This window comes from Hemiscyllium ocellatum, chromosome 8 (assembly GCF_020745735.1).
Source record: "Hemiscyllium ocellatum isolate sHemOce1 chromosome 8, sHemOce1.pat.X.cur, whole genome shotgun sequence".
Classification (NCBI taxonomy): domain Eukaryota; kingdom Metazoa; phylum Chordata; class Chondrichthyes; order Orectolobiformes; family Hemiscylliidae; genus Hemiscyllium; species Hemiscyllium ocellatum.
Window position 1 is genome coordinate 114,985,292 of NC_083408.1, and position 27,503 is coordinate 115,012,794.

Here is a 27,503-nt window from a genome sequence, read left to right on the forward strand (position 1 = left end):
ACTACACTGTCCTGGAGTCATCTACCCACTGATCAGGCCAAACTATCGAGGGGTCAGTCAGTCAGTCACACAGAGACACAGCTGCACTATCGAGGGGTCAGTCAGTCACACAGAGACAGGGCCGTACTATCGAGGGGTCAGTCAGTCAGTCACACAGAGACAGGGCCGCACTATCGAGGGGTCAGTCAGTCAGTCACACAGAGACAGGGCCGCACTATCAAGGGGTCAGTCAGTCAGTCACACAGGGACGGGCCGCACTATCGAGGGGTCAGTCAGTCAGTCATACAGAGACAGGGCCGCAATATCGAGGGGTCAGTCAGTCAGTCACACAGGGACGGGCCGCACTATCGAGGGGTCAGTCAGTCACACAGAGACAGGGCCGCACTATCGAGGGGTCAGTCAGTCACACAGAGACAGGGCCACACTATCGAGGGGCCAGTCAGTCACACAGAGACAGGGCCGCACTATCGAGGGGCCAGTCAGTCAGTCACACAGAGACAGGGCCGCACTATCGAGGGGTCAGTCAGTCACACAGAGACAGAGCTACATTATCGAGGGGTCAGTCAGTCAGTCACACAGAGACAGGGCCGCACTATCGAGGGGTCAGTCAGTCACACAGAGACAGGGCTACATTATCAAGGGGTCAGTCAGTAACACAGAGACAGGGCTGCACTAACCTATGAACTTGACCAGTATTTCTATCTCATCCAGCCCAGAGTGGTAAATTATTTAGTGAAGTGATTGTTCAAACAAGGAGAATGTTACAATTGATTAACAATGATCTGTGGATGAGTGATCAATGGTTCTCAGCATTGACTCACACACACACACACACACTGACTGTCTGAACAAGTGGCTCTTTCTAAGAGCAGTCTGAGTCTGGGCTGAGATAGATGCCAAAGTTAAGCTCTCCTCCATGGTGACTGACTCATCAGTTTATTAAATGAGGCAGAATTCCTTCTGGTAGCTCTCAGTGTTCAACCTTCAACATCCCCACCAGCAGCAGACTATCTGCGATGGGATAATGCGGTGTATAATAAAATGCAGCATTTACCTCCCTGCCAGTAGGAAGAGCACTGACAGTAGCCATCGTCTGGGGACGTGCAGAGCAACAAACACTCCCTCTTGATCCACGTGTCCCAGATAAATGGTCTGAAGATGTGCAGTCTGGCTCTGCTGCCCGAGTCGCACTCCCTCAGTGCTGCAGACACAGGTTCTCCCAGAACAAGACTGCCTGGAGGGAGAGTGTCACTGACTGACAGAATCTTGCAGGTTGTATGTGGAAGACCCGGTGACGACGTGGAGTCGACACTGCTCCTTCACCACAGACAATACCGACTGGATGAGTTACTGAAGGCAGCTCAGAGATATTACCCTGCGCACACTGCCCACCATCAGCAGCTGTAACTTTAACAGCCTCCTCCTCTAACCTTTCCGAACCTTTCAACTTTCCACTGGGGTAGTATTTCTAATATTGTAAAACACATCTGGGCTCCCGTGTACAGTGTTTGCTCTCCTTGCACTAACATTAGTGCATTGGAAGCAGTTCTGAGGTTTACGAGACTAATCCCTGGAATGGGCAGACTGCCTTATGAGGAAAAGCTGGACAGGCATGGCCCTGTATCAGCTGGAGTTTAGCAGAGTCAGAAGTGATAACTGAAACACAGAAGATCTTGAGGGGATTTGGCCAGGTGAATGTGGAGAGGGTGTTTCCTCTTGTGGGAGAATCCAGAACTACAGGGTCATTGTTTAAAAATAAAGAGGTGTTGTGATTCTGTTCGCCGAGCTGGGAGTTTTTGTTGCAGACATTTCATCCCCTGTCTAGGTGACATCCTCAGTGCTTGGGAGCCTCCTGTGAAGCGCTTCTGTGATCTTTCCTCCGGCATTTATAGTGGTTTGTCTCTGCCGCTTCCGGTTGTCAGTTGCTGTCCGCTGCAGTGGCCGGTATATTGGGTCCAGGTCGATGTGTTTGTTGATAGAATCAGTGGATGAGTGCCATGCCTCTAGGAATTCCCTGGCTGTTCTCTGTTTGGCTTGCCCTATAATAGTAGTGTTGTCCCAGTCGAACTCATGTTGCTTGTCATCTGAGTGTATGGCTACTAGGGATAGCTGGTCGTGTCGTTTCGTGGCTAGTTGGTGTTCATGGATGCGGATTGTTAGCTGTCTTCCTGTTTGTCCTATGTAGTGTTTTGTGCAGTCCTTGCATGGGATTTTGTACACTACATTGGTTTTGCTCATGCTGGGTATCGGGTCCTTCATCCCGGTGAGTTGTTGTCTGAGAGTGGCTGTTGGTTTGTGTGCTGTTATGGGTCCTCGTGGTCGCAGTAGTCTGGCTGTCAGTTCAGAAATGCTCCTGATGTATGGTAGTGTGGCTAGTCCTTTGGGTTGAGGCATGTCCTCATTTCGTTGTCTTTCCCTTAGGCATCTGTTGATGAAATTGCGTGGGTATCCGTTTTTGGCGAATACATTGTATAGGTGTTCTCCTTCCTCTTTTTACAGTTCTGGTGTACTGCAGTGTGTTGTGGCCCTTTTGAACAGTGTCTTGATGCAACTTCGTTTGTGTGTGTTGGGGTGGTTGCTTTCGTAGTTCAGGACTTGGTCTGTGTGTGTGGCTTTCCTGTATACCTTTGTGGTGAATTCTCCGTTCGGTGTTCTCTGTACCATCACGTCTAGGAATGGGAGTTGGTTGTCCTTTTCTTCCTCTCTAGTGAATCGGATTCCTGTGAGTCTGGCGTTGATGATCCGGTGTGTGTTCTCTATTTCTGTGTTTTTAATGATTACAAAGGTATCATCCACATATCTGACCCAGAGTTTGGTGCAAAAGAGCCACAACACACTGCAGTACACCAGAACTGCAAAAAGAGGAAGAAGAACACCTATACAAGGTAGTTGCCAAAAACGGATACCCCCACAATTTCATTAACAGATGCCTAAGGGAAAGACAACGGAAAAATGTGAAAAAGTTGCCCCTTAGGTCTCTTTTATATCTTTCCCCTCTCACCCTAAACCTATGCCCTCTAGTTCTGGACTCCCCCACCCCAGGGAAAAGATCTTATCTATTTATCCTATCCATGTCCCTCAAAATTTTACGAACCTCTATAAGGTCACCCCTCAGCCTTCGACGCTCCAGGGAAAACAGCCCCAGCCTATTCAACCTCTCTCAATAGCTCAAATTCTCCAACCCTGGCAACATCCTTGTAAATCTTTTCTGAACCCTTTCAAGTTTCACAACATCCTTCCGATAGGAAGGAGACCAGAATTGCACACAGTTTTCCAAAAGTGGCCTAACCAATGTCCTGTACAGCCGCAACATGACCTCCCAACTCCTGTACTCAATACTCTGACCAATAAAGCATACCAAGTGCCTTCTTCACTATCCTATCTACCTGCGACTCCACTTTCAAAGAGCTATGAACCTGCACTCCAAGGTCTCTTTGTTCAGCAACACTCCCTAGGACCTTACCATTAAGTGTATAAGTCCTGCTAAGATTTGCTTTCCCAAAATGCAGCACCTCACATTTATCTGAATTAATCTCCATCTGCCACTTCTCACCCCATTGGCCCATCTGGTCCAGATCCTGTTGTAATCTGAGGTAACCTACTTTGCTGTCCACTACACCTCCAATTTTGGTGTCATCTGCAAACTTACTAACTGTACCTCTTATGCTCGCATCCAAATCATTTATGTAAATGACAAAAAATAGAGGATCCAGCACCGATCCTTGTGGAACTCCACTGGTCACAGGCCTCCAGTCTGAAAAACAACCCTCCACCACCACCCTCTGTCTTCTACCTTTGAGCAAGTTCTGTATCCAAATGGCTAGTTCTCCCTGTATTCCATGAGATCTAACCTTGCTAATGAGTCTCCCATGGGGAACCTTGTCGAATACCTTACTGAAGTCCATATAGATCACATCTACTACTCTGCCCACGTCAATCTTCTTTGTTACATCCTCAAAAAATACAATCAAGTTTGTGAGACATGATTTCCCACACACAAAGCCGTGTTGACTATCTCTAATCAGTCCTTGCCTTTCCAAATACATGTACATCCTGTCCCTCAGGATTCCCTCCAACAACTTGCCCAGCACTGACAACAGTCTCATCGGTCTATAGTTCCCTGGCATGTCCTTACCACCCTTCTTAAACAGTGGCACCACGTTTGCCAACCTCCAGTCTTCCAGCACCTCACCTGTGACTATCAATGCTACAAATATCTCAGCAAGAGGCTCAGCAATCACTTCTGTAGCTTCCAACAGGTCCTGATCAGGTCCTGGGGATTCATACACTTTTAACCATTTCAAGACATCCAGCACTTCCTCCTCTGTAATCTGGACATGTTGCAAGATGTCACCATCTATTTCCCTACAGTCTATATCTTCCATATCCTTTTCCACAGTAAATACTGATGCAAAATATTCATTTTATGCCTCCTCCATTTTCTGTGGCTCTACACAAAGGCTGCCTTGCTGATCTTTGAGGGGCCCGATTCTCTCCCTAGTTACCCTTTTGTCCTTAATATATTGGTAAAAACCCTTTGGATTCTCCTTAACTCTATTTGCCAAAGCTATCTCATGTCCTCTTTTTGCCCTCCTGATTTCCCTCTTATGTGTACTCCTACTGCCTTTATACTCTTCAAAGGATTCCCTCGATCTATCCTGTCTATACTTGGCATATGCTTCCTTCTTATTCTTAACCAAACCCTCAATTTCTTTAATCATCCAGCATTTCCTATATCTACCAGCCTTTCCTTTCGTCCCTGAAGAAATATACTGCCTCTAGACTCTCGTTATCTCATTTTTTAGATTAGATTAGATTTCTAACAGCATGGAAACAGACCCTTCGGCCCAACAAGTCCACATTGACCCTCTGAAGAGTAACCCACCCAGACCCATTTCCCTCTGACTAATTCACCTAACAGATTGAGCAATTTAGCATGGCCAATTCACCTGACCTGCACATCTTTGGATTGTGGGAGGAAACCGGAGCACCCGGAGGAAACCCATGCAGACACGGGGAGAATGTGCAAACTCCAGACAGTCGCCCGAGGTGGGAATTGAACCCGGGACTCTGGTACTGTGAGGCAGCAGTGCTAACCAGTGTGCCACTGTGCCGCCCCTTCCCATTTTCCAGCCGTCCCTTTACCTGCAAACATCTGCCCCCAATCAGCTTTTGAAAGTTCTTGCCTAATACCGTCAAAATTAGCCTTGCTCCAATTTAGAACTTCAACTTTTCGATCTGGTCTATCCTTTCCCACCACGATTTTAAAACTAATAGAATTATGGTCACTGGAATTGCCTCAAAAAGCAGTGAATATAGAATCCTTAAATATTTCGATGGCAGAGATTCGTGATTACTGAGTGATGGACAGATTATTGGGGGTGTGCAGGAACATAGATTTGCGGTTAAAATCTGATCAGCAACGATGCTATTGAATGGGAGAGCAGATTTGAAGGGCCAAGTGGTCTCCTTTTGTCTGCTGTACATAAACCAACCTCCTTCACTTTCTCTGAGAGATTCTTCGATCAGCTTGTCCTAGTTTCTCGTTTCGGGGATGGGGTGTCAGGTAATCACCCCTGTTTTCATCTAGAGATCGTTTACAACAGTGAAGGCTTGATTTGAGAGTAATTCCAAGCACTGTGGATAGAATATACATTCAATGATAAAGCAAAAAGAAGCTGGAATGAAATAGCAAAACGACTCAGTGATTAAATTACTTTTTTAATAGGAGTCTTTGCACAATGACATTACGACACAGACCAGGCCCCTCCAAACAAAGAACAGTCTTTAGCGATGTGTATTCAATCAACATGTAGCCACGATTCATTCCCAACAATTGATGGGCAGAGTGGAGGAGGGTTATTGGAAGGTTGTTATCTCATGAGGAAAGGTTCTGTATTTGTTGGGATTTAGAAAGGTGACAGGTCACTGGATTGAGCCATCTACAATCCTGGCAGGACACATGGTGCAAGATGTTTCCCTCTGGCGTACAGAGGACACAGATTAAACATAATTTATGTCTGAAAATAAGGAGGTATATTTTTAGATTCTTGACTAACAAGACTCAAAAGTTAAAACTCACACAGCACCGGGTTATAGTCCAACAGGTTTATTTGGAAGCACTAGCTTTCAGAGCGACGCTCCACCTGATGAAGGAGCAGCGCTCTGAAAGCTAGTGCTTCCAAATAAACCTGTTGGGCTATAACCCGGTGCTGTGTGAGTTTTAACTTTGTCGCCCTAGTCCAACACCAGCTCCTCCAGATCAAGAGTGAAAAGGTAGAAAAAGCAGGCACCAGGGTGGATTTGAGATTCCAATCAGATCAGCCATCATCATATTGAACAGTGCAGTATACCCATGGGACTGAATGGTCCCCTCCTGTTCCCATTTGTTCATCACCCAGAAGGCAGCTGTGGCGAGGTGGCTTGTAAATGGAACAAAATGTGAATTGGGAATTCTCAAGCCTTGTTTGAACCAATTGCTAACTGAGGTCAGGGACTTGAACTCTCATTGAGTGGTTTTTCAGGGTTCAGCTCTATTATACCGGCTAATAATCTTTCCCTTTAACAGGCAGTGTGAGAGTGCTGTGTGCCCCACCCCTGGGTGTAGGTCAGTCTTATCCTTTACAATTGGAGTGAGCTCCCAACATGAAACTTGTCGTATGTACACTGTGCCTCTGAGTCGTTTCAGTTGTGGCCTGGAGTCACCCCAATAACTCAGTGACTCCAGGGGAAGGAGGTGGCATCGTGGGATCGTCACTGGGTTATTAATGTAGACCCAGTGGGGATGCGGCATCCAATCTCACCAGGCAATTGGGTGATACTGAAATCCAATTAAAATTGATATAGACAAGTCTTAGTGACAACAACCCCAGAGGGTTGTTAATCTATGGAATTCCTTGCCCAGAGAAGTAGTTGACTCTACGTCAGTAATCGCTTTTAAAGCTAAGGTAGATAGCTTTTTTGAAAAATAAAGGAATTGAGGGCCATGGTGAAAATGCGGGGAAGTGGAGCTGAGGTCACGAAAGGATCAGCCATGACCTTACTGAGGGACGGCCTACCCCTGCTCCTCGTTCTTTCCTATGTTCTATGTTCTAGTGGTCAGTATGACTATTACGGCTTGCTGTAAAAACCTACCCCTTCCCCCCATCCTCACTAATGGAAGGAACCTGCTCTGGTCTACACAAGGCAGCTCACCACACCCCCTTCTCAAGGGGGTAATTAGGGACGGGGGAGAAATGTTGGCCCAGCCAGCACACCCCTGATCTACAGCAATGTGGTTGACTCCTAACTGTCTAGAGAGGAATATAATGTGCCATAATCCCAACATCCCATAAAAACAAAAATATAAAGACAGGAACCTAACTCAACCTCAGGAGACAGTGTAAGTAACACCATAGCACATGACACAAGTTCTTTACACCCAGCAGAGTACTTTTGAACTGCAGTCACTTTTGGAAAGTGGGAAAGATAGTGGCCATTTTGTGCACAGCAGGATCCCACAAACAGCAATGTGATAAGCAGATAATCTGTCCAGATCGATGTCTTTGACTTGGGACACTTTAAAGAGCTCTCCTGTTTTATTTTAAATTAGTGTAATCACGTCACGTTCCACAAATGATTAGAAATAACCAAGAGCCTTTAACAGGATCACAACCCCCTCAAAGATTAGATTAGATTCCCTACGGTGTGGAAACAGGCCCTTCGGCCCTGCAAGTCCACACCAACCCTCCAAAGAGTAACCCCCCCAGACCCAATCCCTTCTAGCTAATGCACCTAATACTATGGGCAATTTAGCATGGCCAATTCACCTCTCCTGCACATCTTTGGACTGTGGGAGGAACCTGGAGCACCTGGAGGAAACCCACGCAGACATGGGGAGAACGTGCAAACTCCAATCAGGGCTAATGGACACAGACAGTCACCCAAGGCTGGAATCGAACCTGGGACCGTGGTGCTGTGAGGCAGTAGTGCTAACCACTGAGCCACCATGCCGTCCCAAGATATCATAAAGAACTCATGAGATTCTACAGGAGCTTGCTTGGACCACCCCTGCAGCATTGTGTGCAGTTTTGGTGTCCTTATCTCAAGAAAGAGAATATTGCCATTGGGGGAGTACAATACAGGTTCACCAGCCAGTCCTGTTCCTGGGAGGGCAGGACTGCCCTGTGGAGAGAGAGATATTGGACAAGCTGGACCTGCTGGTGGGCGGAACGGCGGCACAGTGGTTAGCACTGCTGTCTCACAGCGCCTGAGACCCGGGTTCAATTCCCGCCTCAGGCGACTGACTGTGTGGAGTTTGCACGTTCTCTCCGTCTCTGCGTGGGTTTCCTCCGGGTGCTCCGGTTTCCTCCCACAGTCCAAAGATGTGCGGGTCAGGTGAATTGGCCATGCTGAATTGCCTGCAGTGTTAGGTAAGGGGTAAATGTAGGGGTATGGGTGGGTTGCGCTTCGGTGGGTCAGTGTGGACTTGTTGGGCCGAAGGGCCTGTTTCCACATGGTAAGTAATCTAATCTAATATTCGAGAGTTTCAAACAATGACAGGTGCTTTAAATGAAGTTCACAAAATACTGAAAGGGATAGACAGATTAGATGCAAGTGTTTCCCCTGGTTGGGGAGTCTAGAGCCAGGGGCACAATTTAAAAGTAAGGGGGAATGTGAACTTAGCCCCAAGATGAGGAAAATAGTTTGTGATGGGGTTGTGAACCTGAGGGATTCTCTCCCACACAGGGCCGTGGCTGCTGAGGTTCTGAGTGTGTATAAGGTAGAGTCAAAGACATTAAAGTGTTTGACCAGCCATGATCATGGTCAATGGTGGGACAAGCTCGATGGGCTGAACGGTCAACTGCTGTTCCCGTTTTCCTCAGAAAAAGTCAATCAGAAGTGAAGATGAACAACTATAGAAATGCCTGAAGGTGGATCTTTGCGTTTACATTTGATCAGCCCTGAAACTGTTTGTGTTTGACAGAACTTCTGGCACTGATTCTGCCCGAGTTTACACTAACTCAACTGTAGTCTCAAAGCTCATGGTGAGAGAGTGGTTCCTCATCGAGAGGATGACGCCAGGCACTTGGAGCCCTGCAGTTGAGGTGCGATGCTGTTGTGAAACCACATGAAAGCAAAACTCACACCCACTGTTTTGGGGATGCACTCGTCAAATACAAATGTTTGCCAGTCTTTCAGGGGCACGTGAACCACTTCGATCAGCTCTCCCTCCTCGGCCTGCCCTCCACCCGATCCTACGTGTAGATCATCTGATACCTCCACGTAAAACATGGTGTGTTTGGATCCTGTCACCCCAACACCGGACCTGAGGGAGAAACAGGACACACTCACTCACATGGAGTAAACACACGTGACCAGTCCAGGCTGGACACAGAAGGGAGAAAGCTGCCAAACAGAGAGCGAATGAGTGGGAGAGAGTTAGGAAGAGAGAATAACGGGCGCTGGATAGATAGAGAGAGAGATAGACAGATGGATGGGGAAAGAGCAAAACAGGCAAGAGGGAGATGGATAGCAAGTGATTGATGGACAGTGAGAGTGACAGACAGTGAAAGAGAGAGAGAAACCAGACCAGAAGAAGAGGGATCAACAGACTGCAGGAGATAGACGAGCAGAAACGAATGAGATGACAGTGACTGACAGTGTCAGTAAGCAAGAATGAAAATATAGAGACCAGACAAAGGGAGAGATAGACACTGAGAATGGGAAACAAAGCAGACAGAGAGAGACAAAAAGGCAATGAAAGGCAGTGACAGTGAGAGGATATAGGCAGACAGAGAGAGAAAGAGAGAGTGTCAGAGGTGGAGAGAGAGAGAGAGACAGACAGACAGAGTTCGGAGGTGGAGAGAGAGATACAAGCAAACAGAGGTTGATCTAAAAACGTGAGACAGAGGGACACAGAGAACTAAGTAGTGAGACAGAATAAGAAAGGCAAGGGAAGGCGCGATTGTGGTACAAAGATAGAGCAAATAGGCAAGATGAAATATTGAACTGAATCATTGAATGAATTAGTTACAGCATAGATTCATACAGTGCAGAAAAGGCCCTTCGGCCCATCGAGTTGGTACCAACGTAACTATGAGAAAGTGAGGACTGCAAATGCTGGAGATCAGAGCTGAAAAATGTGTTGCTGGAAAAGCGAAGCAGATCAGGCAACATCAAAGGAGCAGGAGCATTGACGTTTTGAGCATAAGCCCTTCTTCAGGTTCCTGAAGAAGGGCTCATGCCCGAAACGTCGATTCTCCTGCTCCTTGGATGCTGCCTGACCGGCTGCGCTTTTCTAGCAACACATTTTTCAGCACCATCATAACTACCACTAAAAGGCGCACTAATCCCAATTTCCTGCACTTGTCCCATATCCTTGAATGTAATGATATTTAAAGATCCTGGCCTCCCTGACCTTCCCAGACAGTCCATTCCAGATTCCCAATACCTGCTGAGTGAAAAACAATTTTCCCAAATCCTATTTGCGATGTCTGTAATGAAATCTTTCAAACCATTCATTTTGCCTCATGTCATTTAGCTCATGCGCTCCCTGTTCAATAAATGTTTTATTCTTTTTTATAAAGTACAAGTTCCCTGACTTGGGCCAGTTAACCTGGTCCAATCAGGGAACCCTGTCTGACAGATAGAAAGCGGAGTGCCAGAAATCCTGATACTCTGGTACCTGACTCTGAATGAGGCAGAATTAAAGTCAAGGACTGTTCATGTGCAGATAAGGGTGACCTAGTGACAGATACCTTCCTCTGTGGAGTTTTGGCGGATAGTCTATATTTAAGTAAAAAATGAGGTCTGCAGATGCTGGAGATCACAGCTGAAAATGTGTTGCTGGTCAAAGCACAGCAGGCCAGGCAGCATCTCAGGAATAGGGAATTCGACGTTTCGAGGGCTTATGCTCGAAACGTCGAATTCCCTATTCCTGAGATGCTGCCTGGCCTGCTGTGCTTTGACCAGCAACACATTTTCAGGATAGTCTATATTTCCATTCCACATTCCCATCTACCTGAGATAACCCTCGATTCCTGTCCTTAGCAAGAATCTATCCACAATATATTCACTCTGCCATCTTGTGTAGACATGGCTCCCATAAAGAAGCTTCTGACAAAAGGCCAGAGAAGAGACCTATGCTGAAGTCCAAATTGGACTGCACCTAATCAGACATCTTGATCTTCTCCTATTTTCCTGCAGAAACTCATCAAAGTGAGAGGTAAAGCTGGGAACCTGAGCAATGAGGAACAAGAGGAAGGTCAGTGTTACCTCTGAGGTTCCATTCTCCTCGAGGTGTCTGAAACACCTCACCAAGAAGTACCTGAAGAGAAACAACTCATGTTACTAGTTTCATAAGTTTGCAAACAGCAAAGAGAACTATGAGCTCCGTCAGTTCCACATCAATCCGACTGAGGAATAGGATAAAGACTAACTATGAAGCTGGTCTGAACTTCTATACAAATTATCTTCAATAAAACAACTTTTTAAAAACTGTGATTACTGGAAATCTGAAACAGAAACAAACTGCTGGTTAAACTCAGGTGGTCAGGCACTGTCTGGGGAGAGAGAAACAGAATTTGTGTTTTGAGTCCAGTAACCCTTTTTCAGAACTGCACCTCCAAGAATCGATCCACCTCTGTATTAAAAGAGACCTAAGGGGTAACGTTTTCACACAGAGGGTGGTGCGTGTGTGGACTGAGCTGCCAGAGGAAGTGGTGGAGGCTGGTACAATTACAACATTTAAAAGGCCATCTGAGACTACAAATTCCAGAGTCATACAACCCTCTGAGACAAAACCATTCGCCCAGTTATGTCCTGACTCCTAATTGCAAAAGAGAGCATCCTAATTCTATACAGAGCCATCCCTCGTTAGGTTACGATTATTGAACTAACTGCTGCTTCCAGGTCAGATTATCCTGCCACTGCTGATGACCTCCAGCTAGATCACCAGGAACAGGCTGCACACTGACCTGACACCTTCATCTACAAATTTACTTCAAGCCAAAACACACCTCACTATGAGATAGAGAAAATTCTGCTCGGAGTGTTAGTGTGAAGGTACAGTATTTATACATATTAAGTTAAATTTTTGGAACTCAGATTTTAAAATAGAGGGAGATGGGTGTTAGGTATTTCTGGGAAGGACTTACTCTTACAAAATGTCAGACAGTCCTCCCAGAAGTGATGAAATCTCAGATAACAGGTGACTGCAGACCCCTGTGGAGTTTAGGGAAAGACACAGAGATGTACCGTACAGAAAGAGATCTATCGGTTCAACTTGTCCATGCCGACCAGATAATCCAAATTAATCTAGTCCCACTTGCCAGCAATTGACCCCTCAGATTTCTCCAGCTTCCTCATTTCCCCTCCCCCCACCTTGTCTCAGTCGGTTCCCTCAACTCAGCACCGCCCTCCTAACCTGCAATCTTCTTCCTGACCTCTCCGCCCCCACCCCACTCCGGCCTATCACCCTCACCTTGACCTCCTTCCACCTATCACATCTCCATCGCCCCTCCTCCCTACCTTTTATCTTAGCCTGCTTGACACACTCTCCTCATTCCTGATGAAGGGCTTATGCCCGAAACGTCGAATTTCCTATTCCTTGGATGCTGCCTGACCTGCTGTGCTTTAACCAGCAACACATTTTCAGCCCTATCCCTCTAAACCCTTCCTATTCACATACCCATCCAGATGCCTTTTAAATGTTGTAATTGTACCAGCCTCCACCACTTCCTCTGGCAGCTCATTCCACACATGCACCACCCTCTTTGTGAAAACGTTACCCCTTAGGTCTCTTTTAAATTTTGCCCCATCATCCTAAACCTATGCCCCTCTAGTTTTAGACACCCTTATCCCAGGGAAAAGATCTTGGCTGTTCACCCTAACCATGCCCCTCATTATTTTATAAACCGCTATAAGGTCACCCCTCAGCCTGCAGGGAAAACAGCCCCAGCCTGTTCGGTCTCTCCCTAAAGCTGTCAGTTTTTTAAAAAAAATTCAAGGGATGTAGATGTTGCTGGATAGGCAGTTACTGTCCATCTCTACTGTACAGAGGGCAGTTAGGAGTCAACCACATTGCTATGGGTCTGGATTCCCATGGAGGCCAGACCAGGTAAGGATGGCGGATTTCATTAGTGAACCAAGTGGGTTTTACAGTAATTGTCAGCAATCACATGGTCATCATTCAGCAAGCATTTTATTCCAGATTTTTACTGAATTCTAATTTCACCATCTGCCACAGTCTCCTGGGAACAATAACTTGGCGTTCTGCATTACTTGTAGTGTCAGTATCACCATGTCATCTCCTCCCCTTATGCTTTCATACCCTTATGCGATTAGGTTTACAACAAGTAACCATGTATTCCCAATTCCTCCACCTCCACCACATCTGATCCCAGGATGACCACTTCCACTTCAGAAAACCCCACATGGCCTCCTTCTTCCACAATCACAACGTCCCTTCTCACATGGTTGACAATGCCCTCCAGCGCATTTCCAACACTTCACTCATCACTTCCCTTGAACCCCACCCCTCACAATGCAACAAGTACAGAACCCGCCTTACCCCACCAACCTCTGCATACAACGTATCATTCCTGCCACTTCCTCTACCTCCAAACAGACCTCACCACCAAAGATATATTTCCCTCTCCACTCCTATCAGTGTTCTGGAAAGACCATTCCCTCCGCGACTCCCTCGTCAGGTCCACGCCCTAGCCCACACCAGGACTCCTGACACCTTTCCCTGCCACTGCAGGAAGCGCAAAACCTGCGCCCCACACCACTCTCCTCAGCTCTGTCCAAGGCCCCAAGGGATCATTCCACATCCTTCAGAAATTCAGCTGGACCTCTCCCAATGTCAGCTACTACACCCATTGCACCTGGTGTGGTCTCCTCTACATCAGAGAGGCAGGACCCCTTCAAGCAGATTGTTTCAGAGAACATCTCTGGGACACCCGCACTCACCAAGTCCACCACCTAACTCTCCCTCCCACTCCGTCAAGGACATGCAGGTCCTGGGCCTCGTCCATCGCCAAACCCTTACCACCTAATGCCTGGAGGAAGAACACCTCATATTCCGCCTGAGGACCCTGCAACCTCATGGGATCAATGTGGATTTCAACAGTTTCCTAATGTCCCCTCTCCCCCCAACATTATCCCAGTCCCAAGCCTCCAACTTGGCACCACCTTCTGGACCTGTCCATCACTCCCCTCTCTGACCTATCACCTTCTCCCTCACCTTCATCCACCTATCGCTTTCTTAGCTACCTTCCCCCCAACCCCACCCTCCCTCCCATTTGTCTCTCAGCTCTGACTCACAAGCCTCATTGCTGATGAAGGGCTTATGCCCGAAACGTCGATTTTCCTGCTCCTCGGATGCTGCCTGACCTGCTGTGTTTTTCCAGCACCACACTCTCAACTCTGATCTCCAGCAGCTGCAGTCCTCACTTTCTCCTAGTTAAACAAGTAAGGTGTCGTTCAGATGGCACCAGGGTTGCATGTTTTAAAGCAAGTTTAGCTTCTATCCTCGAAGTTGTTTTGGGCTGTTCAGGAGATAATTACCTCAGGGGTACGGCTAAGTTTGTGAAAATTCCAAACTAGAGACCTGACAAACTGTACACTCAGATTTCGGAAAATGTTCATGTTGCAAGTTCAGATTTGGAAAGTTTAGTGGAGCTCTAAAGAGTTGAAAGTGGGGTGTGATTTCTCTGGACTCGAATCTCTGTAATGGATCGTGTTGGAAAACTTTGTTAGCTCTGTATTTTAGATCTGGCTAATGGTATTTACAGTTTAGTACCTTGGTTTTCTTTGTCTCTAGCTCAGTTGGTTGGATGACTGGTTTGTGATTGCGAGTAATGTGAGTTCAATTCCTACACCAGCTGTGATTACCATAATGACTTTCTGAGGCATGGTGACCCTTTGGTTAAAGCATCACTGGTTTTCTCTCTCTCTCTCTGATGAGGAAGTAGCTCTTATTGACAGCTGGCGAGAAGTTTGGTAAGACAATGGTGACTTCAGCTTTGATAAACCTACATTCTCTTATTACAGAAAATCTGCAGCCTCATGTGACTATGTCCCAGGAACTAACTACCACATGAACCAGCTAAACAAAACTGTAGACAGATGATCTGTTAATCCAAGTTTATTCTGGATCTGACTTCCCAATAGCTCCATCAGCTAAAGTCATAATAGAAACAGAAAAAAAATCTGAGAGTAAGATCAGAGAGTGGGAGAATGGGTGTCAGAGTTCCATTAACAAGTCACTGTAACTTTAAATCTGGTACATTATAGAATGAGAAACAAAACAGATCAAAGATGTAACTGACTTGAGGAGTTCTATATAAATGCAGGCTTTTGTTGCTGCTGTTTAAGGAGTATGGGTAAAAGGTAAACTAGCTGCCATAGCTAACAGGATGGACATAAATGTTTGGGAACAGTTGCTGGGACACCAATGCTGACTATAAAACACAGAGTCTGAAGTATTTTTTTTCTTTATTTATTCACAGGATGAGGGTGTCACTGGCTAGGCCAGCAGTTATTTCCTATCCCTACTTGGCCAAGAATCAATCACATTGCTGTGGGTCTGGAGTCACATGTAGGCCAGAGCAGCTAAGGATGGCAGTTTCTTTCCCTGAAGGATATCAGTGAACCAGATGGGTTTTCCTGACAATCAATGATGATCTCATGGTCATCAATATTGGGCGGCACGGTGGCTCAGTGGTTAGCACTGCTGCCTCACAGCGCCTGAGACCTGGGTTCAATTCCCGACTCAGGCGACTGACTGTGTGGAGTTTGCACGTTCTCCCTGTGTCTGCGTGGGTTTCCTCCGGATGCTCCGGTTTCCTCCCACAGTCCAAAGATGTGCGGGCCAGGTGAATTGGCCATGCTAAATTGCCTGTAGTGTTAGGTTAGGTGTGTGGGTGGCGGGTCGGTGTGGACTTGTTGGGCCGAAGGGCCTGTTTCCACACTGTAAGTAATCTAATCTAATAGACTCTTAATTCCAGATTTTTTAATTCCACCATCTGCCATGACAGGATTTGAACCCAGATCCACAGAACATCACCTGGGTCTCTGGATTAATAGTTGAGTGATAATACCATTCAGCTATCACCTCCCTCATTGTTGGTAGGCAATTTCTCTTGATATGGAGAAAAGAGCTGGAGGGTCATTTTGAGACACTACCAATAGTGAATGGAGGTCACTTGTGAGGACCAGGTGATTTTAGACCATTGTTCACAAACCTCCCCCCTCTCCCAAATGGCAGATTCCTAACTCACATTTGCTCCTGTTATAGATTCATTAATAAAGGTTAATGACTGTAATTAGTGAATGAAGCTGTTAATGTATCAGATGATTAGGGTGAAAGCTGAATTTGGTGATGTTAGTCTTTTTTCACAGAACTGCAGAGCAGTAACAGCATAAAGAAGACCACTTGGTCCATTGCGTCTGTGCTGGCTCTCTGAAGGAACAAATTGCCCACCTTATCCCCATAACTCTGTAGTTTTGGATTAAAAAAAAATTCTCTCTCGAATACATTGATTGAACCTGCCTCTATCACGTTTGAGATCTGAACCACTTGCTGTGTGAACATCATCCTCCAGAGGCCTGTCACCTCAAATCAGTTTCCTCTGGCTTTCAATCCTTCAGTCAATGGGAACAGCTTCTGCATCTACTCTGTCTAGGCCCACTCATGGTTTTTTTTGCTATTCGTTCATGGGAAATGGATGTCGCTGGCTGGGCCCAGCATTTATTGGCCATCCTTAGTTGCCGTTAAGAAGGTGGGGCTGAGCTGGCTTCTTGAACAGCTGCAGTCCATGTGCTGTAGGTAGATCCACAATGCCCTTAGGGAGGGAATTCCAGGATTTTGACCCAATGACAGTGAAGGAACAGCCATAAATTTCCAAGTCAGCATGGTGGGTGGCTTGGAGGGGAACTTGTTCTCATGTTCCCACTTATCTGCCTCCCTTGTCCTTTTCGATGCAAATGGCCATGGGATTGGAAGGTGCTGTCTGAGGAGCTTTGGTGAATGTCTGCAGTGTATCTTGAAGATGGTAGACACTGCTGCTACTGAGCGTCGGTGGGGGAGGGATGGATGCTTGTTGATTGTGTTAAGCTTCTTGAATATTGTTGGAGCTGCACCAATTGAGGCAATTGGGGAGCATTTCATCACATTCCTTGTAGAAGGTGGACAGACTTTGGAGAATCAGGAGGTGAGTTATCTGCTGTGGTATTCCTAGCCTCTGCTCTGCCCTTACGGCCACAGTACTTACACAGACGAGTCCAGTTCAGTTTCTGGTCAATGGGTGTTGATAATGGAGGATTCAGTTATAGGGCCACCATTGAATATGAAGGAGTGATGGTTTAATTCTCTAGATGGTCATTCCCTGGAACTTTTACTTACCACTTGTCAGCCCAAACCCGGACATGGACTGCTTCAGTATTCGAGGAGTCACGAATGATGCTAAACATTGTTAAATCATTAGTAAACATCCCCACTCTGACATTATGATGGAGGAAGGTCATTTGAAGATAGAGCCTAGGACAATACCCTGAGGAACTCCCACACAGATATCCTGGAATTGAGATGAGTGACCTCCAACAACCACATCCACATACTTGGTGTGACTCCAACCAACAGAGAGGTTTCCACCTGATACCCACTGATTCCAGTTTTGCCAGGGCTCCTTGATGCCACACTCAGTCAAATGCAGCCTCAATGTCAAGGGCTGTCCCTCTCCCCTCCCCTCTGGAATTCCGCTCTTTTGTCCATGTTTGAGCCAAGGCCGTAATGAGGTCAGGAGCTGAGTGACCCTGGGGGAACCCAAACTGGGCCTCACTGAGCAGGTTATAGCTGAGCAGGTGCTGCTTGATAGCACTGTTGGTGACCCCTTCCATCACTTTACTGATTGAGAGTAGACTGATGGGATGGTAATTGGCCGGGTTAAATTTGTCCTGTTTTTTTATGTACAGGACATTCCTAGGCAACTTTCCACACTGTCATGTAGATACTAGTGTTGTAACTGTACTGGACCAGCTTGACTCGGGGAGCGGCAAGTTCTGGAGCACATGCCTTTAGTACTATTGCTGGAATGTTGTTAGGGCCCATATGTTTTGCAGTATTTAGTACCTTTAGAGATGTTACTTGATGAGAATCCAGTTTTCACTTGTATAGCCTTGTAAACAGGAAGAGCTGGCTTTGTCAGCGGACTTTCAGACTTCAGCAGGATGGAGATATTTGTGGAACTTCCTCCTCCAGTGAACTGTTTCATTGTCCACCATCATTCATGACTGGATGCAGGAAAACTGCAGAGCTTAGATCTGATCCAATGGTTGTGGGATTTCTTACCTCTGTCTATCACTTGCTGCTTATGTGTTTGGTATTCAAGCAGTCCTGTTTGGTAGCTTCACACCTCCTCTTGAGGTACGCCTGGTGCTGCTCCTGGCATGCCCTCCTGCACTCTCCACTGAACCAGGGTTGATCCCCTGCCTTGATGGTCTTGGTTGAGTGGGGGATATGCCAGGCCATGAGATCACAGGTTGTGCTGGAGTTCAATTCTGTTGCTGTTGATGGCCCACAGCGCCTCATCAGTGTCCAGTCTTGAGTTGCTAGATCTGTTTAAACACCTCAATCAGATCTGTTACAATCTTCTCCTCTCCAAGGGAAACAGCCCCAGCTTCTCCAATCTATCCACAAAAACTGAAGTTCCTCATCCTTACAACTATTCTCCAGAATGTTTTCTGTACTTTCTCCAACGGTTTCCTGTATTTCCCAAAGTGTAATCCCCCCAGAACTGGACACAATATTTCACTTGAAGTTGAACCAGTATTTTATGCGGGTTTATCATAACATCATGGCATCAATGGGGGTTGGTTAGCTCAGTTGGATGAATAATTGGTTTATGATGCAGAGTGATGCCAACAATATGGATTCAATTTCTGCACCAGCTGAGGTTATCATGAAAGATTCTTCTTCTCAACCTGAGGCATGGTGACACATAGGATAACCAAAACAAGAACAAAGAACAAAGAAAATTTACAGCCCAGGAACAGGCCCTTCGGCCCTCCAAGCCTGAGCCGATCCAAATCCACTGTCCAAACCTGTCACCCAATTCCTAAGCATCTGTATCCCTCTGCTCCCCACCTACTCATACATCTGTCCAGACGCACCTTAAATGAATCTACTGTGCCTGCCTCTTCTACCTCTGCTGGCAACGCATTCCAGGCAACTACCACCCTCTGTGTGAAGTACTTGCCACATATATACCCCTTAAACTTCTCACCTCTCACCTTTCACACATGACCTCTCGTTAATGAATCCTTCACCCTGGGAAAAAGCTTCTCTCTACCCACCCTGTCTATACCCTTCATGATTTTGTAAACCTCAATCAGGTCCCCCCTCAATCTCCTTTTTTCTAATGAAAATAAACCTAACCTACTCAACCTCTCTTCATAGCTAGCACCTTCCATACCAAGCAACATCTTCGTAAACCTTCTCTGCACCCTCTCCAAAGTGTCCACATCCTTTTGGTAATGTTGCCACCAGAACTGTACACAATATTCTAAATGCGGCCAAACCAATGTCTTGTACAATGTTAACATGACTTACCAGCTTTTATACTCAATACCCCGTCCGATGAAGACAACCATACTATATGCCTTTGTGACCACTCTATCCACCTGTGCAGCAACCTTCAGCGTACAATAGACCTGCACTCCCAGATCTCTCTGCCCATCAACTTTTCCCAAGGCTCTTCCATTCACTGTATAATTTGCTCTAGAATTAGTCTTGCCTAAATGCATCACCTCACATTTGTCTGGATTGAACTCCATCTGCCACTTCTCCGCCCAGCTCTCCAGTCTATCTATATCCTCCTGTATTCTCTGACAGTCCCTTCTGCTTTCTGCTACTCCACCAATCTTTGTGTCATCTGCAAACTTGCTGATCATACCAACAGTGCCCTCTTCCAGACCATTTATGTATATTACAAACAACAGTGGCCCCAACACTGACCCCTGTGGAACATCACTGGTCACCTTTCTCTATTTCGAGAAACTCCCTTCAACTACTACTCTCTGTCTCCTGTTGCTCAAGTAGTTCTTTATCCACCAAGCTAGAACACCCTGCACACCATGTGACTTCACTTTCTCCATTAGTCTACCATGGGGAACTCCTAACTAAAGTCCAGTCGTCTTCTCTCTGTCTCTCTCTAATGAGAGAGCAGCCCTATAGTCTGGTAAGTGACTTCAACTTTGTATAAGGACATCCTTGCTCTTGGACTTGAAGTCCCTATTATTGAAGGTCACTGTATTCCTTATTAACTGGCTTCTCAACCTGTGCTGCATCCTTCAATGATTGGTTGATACATATATCCCCCTTTGGAATTGTAGTCTATATTTTACACTGATTTTCTACTTTATTCTTACCAAAACACATGATCTCATCATTCTCTGCATTAAATTTCATCTGCTATGTGTCTCACACTCTGCCAGCCAATGCTGTTTTGAAGTTCTACAATGTCCTCATAGTTCCTAATGTTTCCAAGTTTGTATTATTTGAACATTTTGAATTTGTGCCCTGCATACAGAAGTCTAGGTCTTCATATGTATCTTAGAAAGAGACTGACCCCGGGCCACGCCACTACAACTCCCCTACATATCACTCAGCCCATTCCTCATTCATGTTGCTACTGTCCCTTGTATTCCATGACACATAATTTTGCACACAGATCTGTGGTGAGTTTGGAAGTCCATGTCGACCCCAACTGTGTTACCCTCATCAACCTTCTCTGTTACCTCAGCAAAACATTCAAGCAAGTTAGTTATCATACTGGCTTTATTTGTGGACACACAGTAGACCATTCATTTTGTACCAAATTATTATTTATAGAAACTTCCCCACAACTGAGGTTAAACATTTCTCTAGTTGCTGCACAAAGCTTTACATCTTTTTGAATAAGAATGCAACATTCGCAATTCTCCAGTCCTCTGGCCCCACCCAAGTCTAAAAAAGACTGAAAGATTTTTGCCAGGGCAATTAATTTCCATTCTCACCAACCTCGTCATCCTCCGATACAGCTCATCCAGTTCTGGTGCCTTTTCGGTTTTAAATACAGGCAGTCTCTCCAAAATCTGGTCATGATCAATGATGACCCCTGCAAGTCTCTGAGCTACCTCCTCGTTCATCATGATGCAGCTTTCTGTGTTTAAATGGCACACATCAAGTTTCAAAAAAAAAAGAGGAAAGATGCAGAGATTATTCTGCAAGGAGCATTAGGTATCGTGAAGCCGGAAGTCTGAAAGCTTTTGAGAGTGTAGGAGGAAGAGAAGTCTTTGGAATGAATGAATTAGAATACAGCTTGACAGATATTCAGAACTGCAGGGAACAGGAACAGTGTGCACTGAAGCTTAGGAGGGAGGTGGGAGGAAGTTTTAGAAGAATACTGGCTATATATTAGCATCTATTAAATGGTGAGAGTCAGAGACAGGCAGTGCAAGACAGACTGAGAGAAGGAGGGAGCGAGAGATGGGTAAGGCAAGAGAGAGAGAGAGAGAGAGAGAGAGAGATGGAAGTGAGGAAAAGAAAGAGGAGATGAGACAGAGACACGGAGACATAAACAGAGAGGCAGAGACAAAGTGAGAGACTGACAGCAAGAGAGAGAGTGAGTATGTGTGTGTGAGAGAGAGAAAGGTTGGAAGAGATGATAGGGAGAGCCAGAAAATGTGAACAAATAGTGGAAGACAGAAAGTGAGAGAGATAAAGACAGAAACCGAGAATGAGAGAGGTAAAATCAAAAAGGGAGATAAAACTTCAGTCTACTGAATATAATTTACATTTTCCAAGCCATAAGAGAAGACATTGAGTGCAGAGAGCCACTCTGGCGTCCCATCACTTGGTGACATTTAATTAATGGGAAGGTAAACAATGAATTGTTAAAAATTGCAGAAAGCAGAAAAAGTCCAATGACAATACTGCAACTAAACAAAATCAAAGTTCCACAGTGGCGAGCGAGGATTATGTGGAGTCAATCGCTCTGTACATTTCAATGAAATAATAGGCTGACCATTAAACTATGGCTCCCCTCTAGATTATCTCCCCTGACTGGACCCTCTCTCAGATTCTGTATTCACATCTATTTCCCAAGCACAGCCCCATCGCTCTGATCTCCCAAACTCTTCCTACCTATTTCCCCTTTGCTTGAGGCATGTAATAACAGTTCCCTGCTCCAACACTCCAGTGTGTCCATGTATTCCCTCTGCCCCTCACTCCCATATGGAGATTTCCTACAGGCACTGATATTTATGCCATTGACAAGGTGTGACTGGTGCTGAGAAATAACTAGCACAGAGTGCTTCACAGGGAGAAACTTGGCGGCCTTTCCCCCTCAATTATTCAAAATGTTTCCACTGAAGCCTGACAGGTTGTGATGGTTAACTGCACCGGCGTGTTCCATCTTGTAGACAGAAAGCAGTGACTATAAAACCTGCACTTTATGCCAGGCCAGCTGTGCAGGGCTCATGGAGGTGGCACAGGCGAGAAAGGTTTTAACAAAAAGAGCGCGGAAAGAACAGAGGCTCACGGTTAGCAGAGTTTACAATGGCTGCCTAGGGGGTGGGGAGAGGCAAGGGTTTCAACTGGCCATAGCCCTTCAGCAGTCAGTGGGTAGCAATTGCCTTGCGTCTTTATTCTACCATTCATCAATTACAACCGCCCCCCCCCCCCGCCCCCACCTCACACCTCCTGAATCGTTCAAGAGTTCGACCTCAAAGTCTCAGTGACTGATGTTCAGCAGTACGCTTAGCAACAATAACAACTTACACGTTCACAGCATCTTTAATGAAGTAAAGGAGCTTCAGAGGAACATGAGCAAAAGAAAGGTGATACCAAGTGACATAAAGAGATACCAGGAAAGATAACAAAATGGTTGTCAAGGACGTGGGCTTTAAAGACTATATCTTAAAGGAAAAAAATGAGGTGAAGGATTTAAAGGAGAAACTCAGGGCTCAGGACCCATGCAGTTCAAGGCTTGGGCATCAATGATGCAGTGTACAAGAACAGGAACATACAAGAGGGCAGAGCTGCAGCAATGTGCACTGCCAGGTCTCAGGTTGGAAGTGATGACATTGATAGGGAAAGGCAAGGCCACACAGACATTTGGAAACAAGGATAAGAATTTTTTAATATTGACATTTTGTTGGGATGGGGGTCACCGTGGGTCAACAAAGAGTTGAAAGGTGAACAGGACTTGGTGCATGATTGAACATGTGGAGAAATATGAGCCAACAGAGAGATGTCAGAGGTAGTTTCTTTACTTGGAGAGTAGTGGGGTGTGAAACACACTGCCTGCAACAGTAGTAGACTCACCAACTTTAAGGGTATTTAAGTGCTCATTGGATAGACATATGGATGAAAGTGGAATAGTGGAGGTTAGATGGGCTTCAGATTGGTTTCACAGTCGGCGCAACATCGAGGGCTGAAGGGCCTGTACTGTTCTATGTTCTATGGATGAGGGGAAAGGAGGGATGCAGCTGCTGAATGAATGGTCTCAAATGTGGTGTCAAAGACTTGCAGAAACTCCTCTCATTCGGTATTGGCCACATGTCGCAATGTCATCAGCTCAAGTCACATTTCAGAACCTCGAATATGTATATAATTTGAGCTGTCACATACAACACAGTAGTAAAGGAGTGCTGTAATTTTGGAGGTGCATTTTTCAGTCAGATGTTAAAGAGCTAATCTATCCTCATACATGAGTACAGAGGATGGATGGTTATCACTCAAAAACAAGCAGGGGAATTCTCTCCAGTATCCTCAAACAAAACCCAAAACAGAGGAACTTGTCATTTCGATGTTGCTGTTTTGTATTACCTTGCTGTGATCAATTTGTTTGCCCCATGTTTCCAACTTTAAAACAATAACAACACTTCAAAAGGTATTTCATTGGCTGTGAACCACTTTGAGGTCTCTTACAATCATGAAAGGCACTTTATAAATGCACGTTCTGTTTTTATTGAAAGGATTCTTTTATAAAATGGATCTTCAGGATGAAGGCATTATTGACTAGAATTTATTGCCCATCCCTAACTAGCTGGTGCCAATCTTGCCCATGTCCAAGCTGTGGTTGGAATAAATGGAGTGGTTGGACACTGACCACAAACAGAAACCCTGACCCCTCTTTGGGAAGTTGACCTGTTTTGAAGCTAAGGTACAGAAGCAGGTATGCAAATGATTTGCACGACAGTTAAAAAAATGTGTAAGTGTCATACATTGAAAATGTTGCTGTGCCCTTAGAGTCATCCAGTATGGAAACAGACCCTCCAGTCCAACCAGTCCATGCCAATCATGTTCCCAAACCAATCCAATCCCACCTGCCTGCGTTTTGCTTATATCTCTCCAAACCTCTCCTATTCATGGTCTTATCCGAATGTTTTTTAAACGTTGTAACTGCACCCCCCTCTGCTGCTTCCTCTGGAAGTTCAGTCCACACACGAACCATACTCTGTCACTCTGTGTAAAAAAAGTTGCCCTCTTGTCCTTTCGAGGCCTTTCTCTTCTCACCTTAAAAATATGCCCCAACTCTCGAAATGCCCTACCACAGGGAAAAGACACCTGCCATTCATCGTATCTGTACCCCTTGTGATGCTATAAGGTCACCCCTCAACGCTCCATTGAAAAACATCCCAGCCTATCCAGCCTCTCCTTATAACTGACACCCTCCATTCCCAACAACGTAAGACCATAAGACATAGGAGCATTAGGCAATTCAACCCATCTGCTCCATCTTTCAGTCATAGCTAGGTTTCTCATTTCCATTTCCTACTTCGTCCCAGTAACCCTTGATCCCCTTGACAAGCAAGAAACTATCTATCTCTGTCTTAAATATACTCAATGACCTGGCCTTCACAGATTCTGCGGCAATGGATTCCATAGATTCCCCACTCTCTGGCTGAAGAAGTTTATTCTTATCTCTATTCTCAAAGGTGTTCCCTTTACTCTAAGGCTGTAAGTCTTCTTGAACCTTCTCCAGCCTGGTAATACCGTTCTGGGAGAAGCAGAAGAGTGTGCATTGTTTTTCACAAACCTACAAAAAGGCCTTACTCTTTTCCACACTCAGTACCTCCACCTTGAACCATCTCTCTTGTCCAATCATACCTCAGGTCATCTCTTTTTGATATTGCCCCATATACAACCCTTCAAGTAGAGAAAAGCCATTCAGGCTATTGCTAGGAAGCAACATTTCTCATAACTGAGTCATGGAAATCTGGAAGTCATGCTCTTAAATGTTACTGAGGCTGAGGGATAATTAAAAATATCAAAATTGAGGCTACTAGTTTACTTTTAAGCAAAGATATTAAAGTCTATGTTAACAAGGCAGGAAACTAGGGTTAAGACAGCTCTTAGCCATAATCTCTGGGAACATAAACAGGTCTACAGAGCTACCTTCCTACAACAGACCTGGGCTCTTCAATTAGGATTTGATTTAGAAATAAAAATTTTTAGGTTTTGTACTTTCCCAGCAGGTGGAATTCTTTCTGGTTATGTGAACATGGCAAGGAGCCCCTGATGAGCTCATTCCCAGTGTACTAAGTTCCATTAGAGTTTCCCTGTGTCCAAACAGATTAAAATTCACCCAATTTAGATCCAAGTGTGAGAACATTCAGACAGTACGAGGCAATGGATTACTCTGAGCCTGCAAGAGTTATTTAAAGGTCAGGTGTGGACACCTTATACCAAGGAGAGGCCTTTTTGACAGACCTCTTACATTTGTTCTCTGGGTAAGGTTGAATGCTCTGAATGTTTAGACAGTAACAGCTGTCTGCCCTTCACCTACACACCAACAAAAAACCCAATGCTAAACAATAAACAATCCCTTAGCAACCAGGCTTCCACCAATCAGCTGGAGAGCCACACACACCAATGGGAACAGCAGGGACACAGCTGAGCATGGTAACAAGGCCAGAGGGCTGGACGCTGCTTTCAGACAGTGTCATGGCTGATCCTCAGCACCATACAGCAGCTCACTGCTTCAGAACAAAACCCAGCACCCACTGAAATCCTCCAGAGCGATCCCAGCAGGCAGTACAACAGTTCAAATAGGGTTAGACAGTTCAACCCTAATCCTATTTGATCTGTAACTATCAAATACTGAGTGGCACCAACATGCATCCTCCATATCTACCCTGCTTTTCCAAGGCCGGCTGGCATTCCATGGATCTATCTGCAACTACTCCCAGCAGCCTCTCCCCACAGCCCCTCCCAGCAGCCCCTCCCCACAGTTCCTCCCAGCAGCCCATCCCCACAGCCCCTCCCGCAGTCCTTCCCCACTGCCCTTCCCCGCAGCCCCTCCCCACAGTCCTTCCCTACAGAACCTCCCCACAACCCCTCCCCACAGCCCCTCCCCGCAGCACTCCACCCACAGCCCCCCACCCACAGCACTCCCTGCATTGGTCTGACGTTCAATGATTATGATTAGATTAGACTTACAGTGTGGAAACAGGCCCTTCGGCCCAACAAGTCCACACCGACCCGCCGAAGCGCAACCCACCCATACATTTACCCCTTACCTAACACTATGGGCAATTTTTTAGCTTGGCCAATTCACCTGACCCACACATCTTTGTGACTGTGGGAGGAAACCGGAGCACCCGGAGGAAACCCACGCAGACACGGGGAGAACGTGCCAACTCCACACAGTCAGTCGCCTGAGTCGGGAATTGAACCCGGGTCTACAGGCGCTGTGAGGCAGCAGTGCTAACCACTGTGCCACCGTGCCACCCATAACCCTGACATGTTGTAGGCCATCAGTATTCTTAGTTCTCCTGTGCCAATCCCTGTATCCCCTACTCGACACACACTGCATACCCCATCAGCAGCCTCTGAAGTCAACTGACACTGTGGGGAACGCTGGTGCTCTCCATTGCTCACCAGTGCTCTCCACAGACGATCAGCATTATCTATCGACAACCAGCACTCTCCATAGACAACCTGCAATCTCCTCAACTCACACCCTCTCTCTGTAGCTCACTGGTGGTCAGCAGTCCACAATAAACTGCAATATGTAATGGGCTTCTCCAGTGAATGAGCATTTGCTTCCCTGGTTAGGAAGGCTAATGGAATGTTAACCTTTATTGCAAGAGGATTTGAGTGCAGGAGTAGTGGAGTCTGGTGTTAATTGTACAGGAATTTGGTTAGCCCACACTTGCAGCACTGTCTGCTGGTTTGGTCTCCTTACCTCAGGCAAGATATTGCCATGAGGGAGTGCAATGGAGGTTGGGATGGCGGGACTGAACTATGAAGAGAGATTGGACAAACTGGACCTTATTCTATAGAGTTTCAAAGAACGAGGGGTGATCTCATTGAAACCTACAAAATATCTAAAGGGATAGACAGGGTAGATGTTCCCCCTGCTTGGGGAGTCTAGAATTAGGGGCACAATTTAAAAATAAGGGAGATGCCACTTAAGTTGAAGATGAAGAGAAAATGTTTTACTCAGAAGGTTATGAATTGTTGGAATTCT

At 45.9% G+C, this 27,503-nt stretch overlaps 1 protein-coding gene across 2 annotated transcripts in view; it reads right to left on the reverse strand.

The window, feature by feature from the left end:
- Window positions 1–6,202: 6,202 nt before the first annotated feature.
- nudt14 (nudix (nucleoside diphosphate linked moiety X)-type motif 14) overlaps window positions 6,203–27,503 on the reverse strand; it is a 115,415-nt gene continuing 94,114 nt past the window's right edge. For both annotated transcript variants that reach the window (XM_060829496.1, XM_060829497.1), the window contains exon 5: window positions 6,203–9,307. In XM_060829496.1, the coding sequence (XP_060685479.1) occupies window positions 9,043–9,307 (265 nt within the window). In that variant the 3' untranslated portion in view covers window positions 6,203–9,042. The remainder of the gene's footprint in view (window positions 9,308–27,503) is intronic.